Source organism: Pongo abelii, chromosome 6, assembly GCF_028885655.2.
Source record: "Pongo abelii isolate AG06213 chromosome 6, NHGRI_mPonAbe1-v2.0_pri, whole genome shotgun sequence".
In the NCBI taxonomy this organism is placed as follows: Eukaryota; Metazoa; Chordata; class Mammalia; order Primates; family Hominidae; genus Pongo; species Pongo abelii.
In genome coordinates this window covers 140,110,163-140,122,334 of record NC_071991.2, presented here as the reverse complement: position 1 = coordinate 140,122,334, position 12,172 = coordinate 140,110,163, and the positions used below count along the sequence as shown (strand labels likewise).

Below are 12,172 nucleotides of genomic sequence, written 5' to 3'. Positions count from 1 at the left end.
GACACTCCAGTGTGGGTCCTTACCAGGAGGGCTCATCAGTGCTCTGTGAGTGTGCATAGCCTTTAGCCAGCACCCGGCTCATCTTATGCAGAATAGAGACAAATGGATCCTTAGATTCCAGGCCAGGTAGCTTACATCTAATGTACTAACCTACTTGCTCTAGCCACATTTGAGACACTCTTTAGGAGTAGTGAAAAATCCCGAAGTAAATGTAAAGCTGAAATTGACATTATAAAGGAATGTCCACAATCATAGTAAAGAACTTTCTTTTACAGTCTAGAAAACGTGTGAGGGAAATTTCTGTCTGCCACTTAGAGTTAGGAGAGAATGAAGAGGGCCACATAGTTCAGAAAATGAAGCCTTTCTCGGTAGGTCCCACCATTCTCATGGGATGGCAAATGCAGGAAGGCAGGAAAATCTCCAGTGTAGGTAGCCAAGGTTTATCTTACTCCTATGTGTTTTGAGCAGAGACAATTTTTGAGGAATCCTCAAAACCCATTTTGTAATCCTTATGTTTGCAAACCAACGTAAGGTTTCCTATGTTGATACCTTCTCATTTTCTGTCTTTGTCACAACTCAAAATCACTTTTTTCTCATGGGGAGGGAGGAACAGGAAAGACTTTGCCCAGGACTGCTGGCAGGTAGAAGGAGAAGAGGAAACACCAGGGTTTCTGCACAAGAAAGGGGCAATTCTGCAGCGCTGTGGCTAAACTGCTGGCACAGAAGTACACAGCTGAGTCCCTGGGTTCTGAGGGCTGGATCTTCAGAGTGGGGAATGATTCATTAGGCATCTTAGCTGAGAATCGATCCTTGGGCATCCCTGAATCATCTATCACAGCCTTGTTGTTAAAGTAAATCAGCCACTCCAGTCCCCACATCATGGTCTGTCTGTACCAGAAAAGGGAATTGTGGCCTGAAATTGGTTTACATCTCAGAGTCACTTCTTTTCCCATCTCTGTCACCTCGTGCTGGGGTGACTGGATAACTCCAGCATCTGTGCTCTATGAAAGAAGACAGAATTGGGCATCAGAATAAGGAAAATATATGAGATCATCCATGCAGAAGCCCAGCATGACGATGGTAAATATTCTGAAGACTCACTTGCTGTCAGGATACAAAGGGACACACAGCAGAAGGTCCAGGAGCCCATGGCAGAGTGAGAGCAGATGTGGAATATTCCAGACCAGGGCCTCTGTGAGCATGAGCAAATAAATGAATTTTGTGACATTTTATCCCCACAGAATGCATCTATCAGTGACATCACTGAATGGGCCACACCCCCAACTTCTTTATGAGGTGGCTGCATCTCTGTGAGGGGAATCAGGCAGGACTGAACTCAACTATAATTGATCGGAGTTACAAATGCACACTTGCAGAGGCTCCCTGGATATTTGTTTTGATATTAACAATTCACGGTAGCTTCTCCATAACATGACTTACCTAGGAGCCTGCCAGCTATATCCATCTGCACCTCAAATTGCAAGTATTTAAAGATGAACTCATTGTCTTATTGCAAGCCAGCTTCTCTGCAAACCCTCCTCATCCTCCCACTGGTGGCTTGGTGCTTCTAGTCCTCTATGTGTACTTAAATTATCCCTCAGTGAGTTAGGAGTTAGGCATCTGAGAAGATGCATGTCAACTGCATTGTTAGGGACAGAGGAACTGAGCTGATGCCCTAAGAACTGATTATATTTGAAGTTCTTCTCTGCAGTGAAACACCTGGGTTTATTTATCCTTGAACCATGTTGAATTCCCAAAGCCCATGGAATGGAACCTCTCTCACATTCTCTATTCCCACAATAAAACAGAGGATAAGATTGTCATATTCTTAAAGATTTGCAGCTAAAATGATCTATTCTTGAATTAAATCTTATTACTACCCCTGGAAAAGTTCAATGTTTTTTCATCATTAACACCTGGCCTTTTAATCATAACCCCACTTCTCCAAACCACTTCCTCTCAGAGATTATGGAAACTTGAGAGAAATATTTGTTTTTTGAGTTGGTCAATTAAGTTACTTGCCATAAAAGGGCATGTTTTTGCTCTTGGCACAGAGGCATGCTTCTGAGTTCCCTGCAGTTGAAAGCACTTGCCAATGTTAAAGGGCATTAGTTCGCAGACTAGCTTGTGTTACCGGAGGGGCCTATTTCCCTGTGGGCTCTATCCTTTTGCAGGGTCTGTTGGACCCGGGATATAAAACTGTGGTCATAATTCTGTCTTCAAAAATTTAATTTTTTACCACTCCCTGTAACCAGGTAGCAAGTGTGGCAGGCAGCGTGACAACCTCCCAAAGAGCTCCATGTCTAATTCCCAGAAACTGGGAATGTGTTAAATTATGTGGCAAGGGGAGAAAGGAATGTTCCAAATGGAATGAAGGTTGGTAGTCAGCTGGCCTTAATATAGGGAGCGTGTCCTGGATTTTCCAGGTGGGCCTAATGTAATCACAAGGGTTCTAAAATGTGGAAGAGGGAGGACGAAGAGTGCGTGTCAGAGTGAGCAAAGGCTCACAGTCCTTCTTGGCTTTGAAGATTGAATGGGGCCATGAGCCAAGGAACACTGGTAGCCTCTAGAAGTTGAAAAGGAGAGAAAAACAGTTCTCCCTTAGAACCTGGGGAAGGAATGCAGTGCTGCCAATACCTGGATTTTATCCCGGTTTTGGACTTCTGACCTGCAGAACTGTAAGATAATAAGTTTTCATTGTTGTAACACACCAACTTAGTGGTAATTTGTGTCAATAGAAATTGAATACCTTCTAGTAGCCATGGGACTGATGGGTGAGAGGCAGAAGCCAGATAAAAAATACAGGTAGAGACAGATGCATGATCACATGGAAGGAATTTAAAATCAGGCTAAAGGAAGCCTATAATGCAGCTGGGCTTTAGATAAGGGGGAAGGAAAATGATCTGGAAGCAGCAGGGAGGAATTCTGCACTAGGAGAATGACGAAGTGGAATTTGGCTTATGGCAGAACTCCAACAAACCTCAATTGCCTTGGGCACTCAAAATACAGGGATCTTTCACCCCAGTTGGCAATGATACCGTGATAGGGATTTAGAAGAAATCGATATGTAAATATGAACATCAAAGAGAAATTATAACGACTCAGAATGGATTGCAGGTATTGTATAGAAACTTATCATATAAATAAGAAAAATGTAAATTTGTGTGTTAAGGACATATAATCAGAAAGGAAACAGGGGAACAGAAGACTGGACAGGCTTGTCTGCTTTTAGATACCTCAGTGTGAGTCCTTACCAGGAGCCCTCATCAGTGCTCTGTGAGTGTTCACAGCCCTTAGCCAGCACCCAGCTCTTCTTATGCAGAATAGAGACAAATGGATCCTTAGATTCCAGGCCAGGTAGCTTACATCTAATGTACTAACCTGCTTGCTCTAGCCACATTTCAGACACTCTTTAGGAGTAATGAAAAATCCCTAAGTAAACATAAAGTTGAAATTGGCATTATAAAGGAATGTCCACAATCATAGTAAAGAACTTGCTTTTACAATCTAGAAAACGTGTGAGGGAAATTTGTTTGCAATTTAGAGTTAGGAAAGAATGCAGAGGGCCACATAGTTCAGAAAACGTAGCCTTTCTCGGGAGCTGCCACCATTCTCATGGGATGGCAAATGCAGGAAGGCAGGGAAATCTCCAGTGTCAGTAGCCAAGGTTTATCTTACTCCTGTGTGTTTTGAGCAGAGACAATTTTTAAGGAATCCTCAAAACCCATTTCATAATCCTCAAACCAACATAAGCTTTCCTATGTTGAAACCTTCTCATTTTCTTTGTCACAGTCCAAAACCACTTTTTTCTCATAGGGAGGGAGGAACACGAAATACTTTGCTCAGGACTGCTGGGAGGTAGAAGGAGAAGGGGAAATACCAGGGTTTCTGCATAGGAAAGGGGTGATTCTGCAGCGCTGTGGCTAAACTGCTGGCGCAGAAGTACACAGCCGAGTCCCTGGGTTCTGAGGGCTGGATCTTCAGAGTGGAGAATGATGCATTAGGCATCGTAGCTGAGAATTGATCCTTGGGCATCCCTGAATCATCTATCGGTGTGTCGTTGTTAAAGTAAATGAGCAACTCCAGTCCCCACATCATGGTCTGTCTGTACCAGAAAAGGGAATTGTGGCCTGAAATTGGTTTACATCTCAGAGACACTTCTTTTTCCATCTCTGTCACCTCGTGCCGGGGTGACTGGATAAATCCAGCATCTGTGTGCTCTATGAAAAAAGACAGATTTGGGGGACAAAACAATGAAAACATCGGGCATCATCCATGCAGAAACCTCATGTGATGATAGTAAATACTCTGAGGACTCACTTGCTACCAAGATACGAAGGGACACACAGCAGGGGGTCCAGGAGCCCATGGCAGAGTGAGAACAGATGTGGAACATTCCAGATCAGGCCCTCTGTGAGCATGAGCAAAGAAATGAATTTTGTGACATTTTATCCCCATAGAATGCATCTGTCAGTGACATCACTGAATAGGCCACCACCCCCAACTTCTTTAAGAGGAGGCTGCATCTCTGGGAGAGGAATCAAGCAGGAATTAACTCAACTATAATTGATCTGAAATAGAGATGCACATTTGCAGAGGCTCCCTGGATATTTGTTTTGATATTATCAATTCACAGTATCTTTTCCATAACATGCCTTACATAGGAGCCTGCCAGCTATATCCATCTGCACCTCAAATTGCAAGTATTTAAAGCTGAACTCATTGTCTTATTTCAAGCCAGCCTGTCTGCAAACTCTCCTATTCCTCTCACTGGTAGCTTGGTGCTTCTAGTTCATGTGTACTTAAATTATCCCTCAGTGAGTTAGGAGTTAGACATCTCAGAAGACGCATGTCAGCTGCATTGTTAGGGATACAAGAGCTGAGCTGATGCCCTGAGAACTGATTATATTTGAAGCTCTTCTCTGCAGTGAAAAACCTGGGTTTGTTTATCCTTGAAGCGTATTAAATTCCCAAAGCCCATGGAATGTAACCTCTCTCACATTCTCTATTCCCACAGTAAAACAGAAAGGGGATAATATTGTCTTATTCTTGAAGATTTGCAGCTAAAATTTTCTAGTCTTGAATTAAATCTTATTAACCCTAGAAAAGTTCAATGTTTTTTCATCATTAACACCTGGCTTTTTCCCCCGTAACCCCACTTCTCCAAACCTACTTCCTCTCAGAGATTATGGAAAGCTGAGAGAAAGATCTGTTTTTTGGGTTGGTTAATTAAGTTACTTGCCAACAAAAGAGAAGGGCACATTTTTTGCTGTTGGCACAGAGGCATGCTTCTGAGTCCCCTGCAGTCGAAAGCACTTCCCAAAGTTAAAGGGCATTAGTTTGCAGACTAGCTTGTGTTACTGGAGGGGCTGTTTCCCTGTGGGCTCTATCTTTTTGCAAAGATATCTTTATGCGGGATATAAAACTGGCCATAATTCTGTCTTCAAAAAGTTAATTGCTTACTACTTCCTGTAACCAGGAACCAAGTGTGGCAGGCAGCGTGACGACCTCTCGAAGATGTCCATGTCTAATTCCCAGAAACTGGGAATGTGTTAAATTATGTGGCAAGGGGAGAAAGGAATGTTCCAAATGGAATGAAGGTTGGTAATCAGCTGGCCTTAGTATAGGGAGCGTGTCCTGGATTTTCCAGGTGGGCCTAATGTAATCACAAGGGCTCTAAAATGTGAAAGAGGGAGGACGAAGAGTGAGCCTCAGAATAATGCAGAGTGAGCAAAGGCTCAGCCAGTCCTTCTTGGCTTTGAAGATTGAATGGGGCCATGAGCCAAGGAACGCTGGTGGCTGAACAGGAGAGGAAAAATAGTTCTCCCCAAGAGCCTCGGGAAGGAATGTAGCCCTTCCAATACCTGGATTTTAGCCTGGTTTTGGACTTCTGACCTCCAGAACTGTAAGATAATAAGTTTTTATTGTTGTAAGCCACCAAGTTAGTGGTCATTTTTGTCAATAGAAATTGAATACCTTCTAGTAGCCATGGGACCGACGCGTGAGAGGCAGAAGCCGGATACAAAATACATGTAGCGATAGATGCATGATTACATGGAAAAAATTTAAAATCAGGCCAAGGGAAGCCTATGCAAAAACATCTTCTTATGTCTGCCCAGGCCTCATCTTCTTCCAGGAGACACTCTGGACTATGCCTCGTACATGGATATGCTGGTGGCATCACTGTGATTGTCATCTCCCTGGGGACAGGGTCCCTCTGCTGTGGTCCTGGGTAGCACCTCCATTTCTTGCTGTTCTGCTCTCTACAGAGCAGGTAGGGTTGGCCTTGACTGGTATGGGGCCAGCCTCTCCAAGGCTCCTTTGACACAAGAACTGCTTCTCTGGTTTTACCAGCTCAGAACATGGGCCCTGCCACACCCCAGCTCCTTGTGCCCCCACATCTTAAGCGAGCTCAGAGGTATAGCCACTGCAAAGCACACCTGTCACTCAGCCCCACTCAAAGCTTAATATAAAGCAAAACCCACCTGAAGAAGGGTCGGTTACTAATTCCTTTAGTCCCAGCCATTATTCAAGACATCTGCAAACCAATTTCCTGAATCTAGGTCCAACCTCAGGGTTATCCTTAACCAGCTTGTTCCAGGGAGCAGTCTCAGCTCCTCCCTGTAGACTCCGGATGACAGCGAAGCCACAGTGCCTCCTAGTGGCCAGCAGGCGGGAACAGCACAAATATGGTCTCTTGCCAGGACACAGGGACTTGCGCTTTGTTTCACTGAGTACAGGGGATATAGGATATTATGATTAGTTGGTGTTAGAAGGCCAACAAATAATATTAGTGCTATGGGGTAGGACAGAAACACCCCAGACATTGACAATGCCGTCAGAAAGGTGGAAACATAATGTCAGTTTTAATACTGATAAGCAGCAAGTCTCAATGTGAAACTCGATGGGCTGGCTAACATGATGCTGAAACAGAATTTAACCCATTCCCTGTCCCCTCAAAACTGCAGGCCAGCCCTGCATGAAAGAGAAAGTTCCCCACTGATCTTAGCACATGTTGAAAATAATCTACCTTTTCTCTAGGGAACCAGGAGGAAAACTGGGAAAATAAGGACAGACTAAACTAAAATGAAGAGAGGAAGTAGTATAACTGATTTCCCTTCCATAGAGGAGATTTGGCAAGGAATAGGATGATTAAAACAGGATTATTACTTTTGGGGTGCCCCACAAAATGGGGTATGTTGTCCCAGGAGATTGGCTTTAAACGGGGTAAAACAATAGCCACATATCAGTTACTCCTTCCAATTTTGACCACTGCCCTGGGAAATACTCATAAAACAGCACAAATGCACCCCCAGAATGCAGTAATTAACTTAATTTGAACCCCAGTCTGTACTATTTGACCTAATCTCAGCATTCTCTTGATTGTCTTTCCCATCTTGCCATATGGTCCAATGGAACACAGAGGTTATGTGATAGAAATAAGTAACAAGCATACTTTGGTAACAACATGCCCAAAACAAAGATATGTCTTAATTGGATTATGAATGGCCTTTAAGTTTTTTTTTTAAGTATTTGATATCAGAATTTAACATCTCTATACCATTTAAGTTGAATATCAGACAAATCACAAAGAATCTAACATTAAAATTCAAGGAAAATTAGAATTCCAAGTAAAGTTATTTTCATCTTAATCCCAATAATTAAGGATAATGGCACTCACTCTTTCTGTTATTATCTACACAGTTGGAAAAAATATCAAAAACAACATTAAAAATTTCAGTTAATTAAAGTCCTAAAAAAATAATAAGGAATAACTTGGCTGGGATGTTGGTGAGGGCAAGAGCCCTGGGAGGTGAGCACAGCAGTCCATTTGCCCTGGTGGGCATTTGCAGATCCTGACTCAGCTCTCAGGAAGCTGACTCACAGGCCAGGGGGTAAAGGCAAAGACCAGAACATACTGAATGTGTCATTGCCAAATTCCACTAGTAACAATGAGCCAGAGACAAACCTGTTCTCCAGATGCTCTGGGACACCTCAAGCCTTGATTCAGGGTACCCGATTGTTTTTACCTACACGCACTCTCAGAAGCACAGAAAAATGATCTCTGCTGAAAAATATCCATCCTACCCCAAAAATTATTTCTACAACTATAGTGTTTGGCACAGTGTCAAACATCATCAGATTGGTAAGGAGAAATACAAACGCCACGAAAATTCAAGCACCATAACTGAGAAGCAGCACAAGAAGAAAATCACAGAAATATCCTATGAAGATCTTAGAGGTGAAAATGATCAGACAGACTCTGAAACAACTGTGTGTCCTATGTTCAAATAATAAAAAGTGATCTCAGAAAATGTTACGAGGGAGTTATTAACTACAAATAACATAGCAGATTGGAAAAAGAAAAAAATAGAAATTTTGACGAGGAGATGGTGAGTGGCCATTTTAATCCATCACATCAGTGAGGTTTTTTTAGAGGAATAAAGGACAGGGAGTTGTGCAATGAGCAAATGGACATAAAGCCTGACTTGCCATCAGGTATTAGATTGGATAAGGAGGGGAGGGAAGTCAGGAGGGGCTAATGGACAGTGACAATGCTTTCAGACAATTTCCAGTATGCTGCTTTTTAAGTAATTCTAACCAATACTTCAGAAAGATTTCTAGTATTAGAGAGTGTAGGCAAAATAGAGTCGTGAATATGGAGCTAGACACACAGAGTGTATATTATCAGAGAGGGCAACCGATTGCTTCAGAAGTTCTTACAAGGAATATTTTAACCCACTAAGGAACTTTTAATATACAAGGCAGACAAGTAGAAATGTCCTCTGAACTGATTGGTCCAGGTCTAGATATACTCTTGGGCTGGGATGATTACGTAGAAGAGTTAAGAGAGTTCAGGAGAAGTAGAATTCATTTGGAGCTAGGATTTGGAACTGGTTGCTGGGGTATCTGTGTGCATTCCTTTGAACTGGAAAAAGGGCTGAATAACATAGCTGAAATTATAATCACTATCATTAACAACATCATTATTAACATACTTTACCAAAAATAAAACAGAAGGGAAAATATTTCCAAACACATACTGTGTGTGAGACTTTGCTAGACAGCCAGGGTGTCACCAAAGGTAACAAGTCATTCACATGCTGACAACTACAGAGGGGGAGCCCGCTGTTTGCTGCTTGGTATAATCACTATCTGTATTATTAAGTTTATTGTACATGTTTCATGATCACATACTTTTATGGGAGAGAAACCATCACTACCCTGAGGACTCAATCCCTGATAAGTCATTTTAGGTTTCTTGAGTTGTCCCCAAGAAGTGTTTCAAATCCCTGAGACACATTTTCAAACAACAATTATAACACTCATGTTTTAAGAAATAGTTCATTTCCTCCCACTATATGAATCCTAGCTATATCTGAAAACTCACTTCTTCCCTGGGAGGATGAGGAATAAGGAAAGGCTGCTGTGAGCTGAGTAGAGAGGAGAGAGTCCTGCAGTTTTCTGCACAGGAGGGAAGTGTCTCTGCTACGCTGTGGCTAAGCTGCTGGCACAGAGATACACGGCTGAGTCCCCAAGCTCTGCAGGCTGGATCTTGAGAGTGGAGTCTACTCCTTTGAGCCTTTCTGCAGAAAATCGATCCTTAGGCAACTGTGAATCGTCTACTGCTTCCTCATTCTCATACCGAATCAGAAGCTCCGGGCCCTGTCCCAAGTTCTGCCGGTACCAGTAAAGGGTATTGTGGCCAGAAATAGGATTGCACCAAAAAGCCACAGGCTGTTTTTTCTCTATAATCTTATATCTAGGAGACTGGGCCACTCCAGCTTCTGTGAGTTCTGTGAGGGAAAAAGAATTTGAAAATAGAAGGAAATGACTAGAATAATCACTGGGAGATTATGTGAGGATTATGGTGTTCCTAGGACTCACCTTCCCCCAGGAGACAGAGGGCCACCCAGCAGAGGAGCCTGGTACCCATGGCAGGGTCAGAGCAGGATGGAAGCTTTGCCAGATCAGGGTCACCGTGAGCAGGAGCAGAGCAAGTGGGACATCACTGTCCTTACGCAGAAGTTCCTACAGTGACATCATTGTCTCCACAAATGCTTAAGTTCTTAGAAAACAATTGTTGTAAACTAAAACAGAGCTAAAAGTTTGTTTGATGTATTCATAGACTGGAAGTTCGTCCAAACATCCTCACTCACATATTCAGGGCTTGGGAGATTAGATCTCGCACTACATCTCTAGGCCTATCCTGTGCTAGATGTTTCTACTTGGAAGTCTCAAAGGCAACTCAAAATAGATATATCAGTTAGTGACCTCTTGATTTTATGTGTAATTTTCCTTCTCTTTGGGTATTTCTTTTCTACCAGGTCCTCCATGCTCCCAGTCCTCTAGGGTAATTGACACAGCTTTATCCTAGAACTGCATTGAACTAGCTGACATACTGTAACCTAAAGGGGTAAAATAATTCCCTAAGCACAAAGTTGGGAGGTTTCATTTTATCTGAAGGCCAATGCCTAGTTCCCTTTTTGCTGTTATCAATCTTCATTATGTATTATGTATGAAGCCTCCACTATGATTCTTCCTGTAGTTCTTGGTCACAAATGTATTGAAAGTAAGTTCTGATATCTTAACCCAAATGGGTGAAGAACACTCTAATTCCTGAAAATATCAGGGTGAATATCTAACAATAAATGCAAAATTGAACAGGACTTCTGGGATCTAAAACACTTACACCTCTATCATATTTTACAATTGAACTGCAGTGTTAGTATCCAGCAATTTTTTAAAAAATTATGCAACATTAGTTATGACACATTTCTCATTGTCTGAGTGGGAAGGCTTGAGGGATTAGAGAAGCCCTGAGAATCAATGTGAATGAACTAACCAATGACGTGTGTTCAGAGAAAGGGAATAGTACAACTCAGCCTAGAGAAATCCAAGTTCTTAAAACCTAGGGGACACATGTCAAGGTTATCAGGTGAAGACCTGTGAGTGTAGAATTATCAGAACCATCTCTTTTCCATATAAATTATCTATCATTGTGGTAGAAAAGCTGCTAGTCGGAGCCCACCTTATGTTGACACCAATTAATAATTTCATGATGGGAAGTGTCTTCACATCACAGTGTCACTGTCTTCCATCCTTGTGACCAGGGGCTTAAGGCCCTGGATGACAACAGCATTGAGAGAGTGGAGGCTGGGTGGCTGGAGACAGGTCGTATCAGGCTGCATGTGAAATACTTGAAATTAAGGCATCCTATTTCTAGGAAAGACATTCCCCAGGTATTCTCAGGCCTCCCCTGCTTCCTGAGTACCAAAACAAATGAACAAAAAAACACCCATGATTGTGTCAGGGCCCAAAGGGCCATCTCATTGCTCAGGGAAGGAAATGCCAGAGTTCTGGAAAATCAGTTCTTGTTAAGGATATTTACGGTGTTGGCCAGGTGCGGTGGCTCACGCCTATAATCCCAGCACTTTGGGAGGCCAAGACAGGCAGATCACGAGGTCAGGAGATCGAGACCATCCTGGCTAACACGGTGAAACCCCGTCTCTACTAAAAATATTTTAAAAATTAGCCAGGTGTGGTGGTGGGTGCCTGTAGTCCCAGCTACTCAGGAGGCTGAGGCAGGAGAATGGCATGAACCCAGGAGGCAGAGCTTGCAGTGAGCCGAGATCGCGCCACTGCACTCCAGCCTGGGCGACAGAGCCAGACTCCGTCTCAAAAAAAAAAAAAAAAATTTGTAGTGTTACTGGAAACATCTACAATTGTCCACTCCCATCTTCTACATTCCCCTTACATCATCCTGTCCATCGTCCAGGACACACTAGAATAGGTTAGGTGTAGGATAGGGTGCATTGCTAAGGTTTCTCTGATGTTCTCCCAAGGGGGCAGTTGTTCCTCTGCATGGGTCTGTGAGCATTCAGGTTGGCTCTTGGCTCTCTTCCATCTACCCCTCAAGTGGGCTCAGAAGATTCTCCACTCAATGGTTTGCTACAGTTCAGATTTCACTGCTGAACAGAACCCACTGGCATCAGTGGAGAAAGATGAGTTTCTATTGACCACTCAAAACACCTGCAAACTAGATACTGAATGCTAGGATGAAGCCACACTTTTCCTTTAAATTCAACTTCTCAGGCAACACTTAGCCCTGTTTCCAAAACATCTGGACCCCATCAAACCTCAGTGCCTCCTGATGGCCAATGATTCAGAG

The 12,172-nt window shown here is 43.0% G+C and overlaps 1 gene segment (V, D, J or C); it reads right to left on the bottom strand.

Moving 5' to 3' along the window:
• Window positions 1–9,940, bottom strand: part of LOC100935916 (T cell receptor beta constant 1-like) — a 288,343-nt gene extending 278,403 nt beyond the window's left edge. The window contains 2 exon segments of the C gene segment in view: window positions 9,494–9,797; window positions 9,889–9,940. Coding sequence covers window positions 9,494–9,797; window positions 9,889–9,937 — 353 coding nt within the window.
• Between the last annotated feature and the right edge of the window lie 2,232 nt (window positions 9,941–12,172).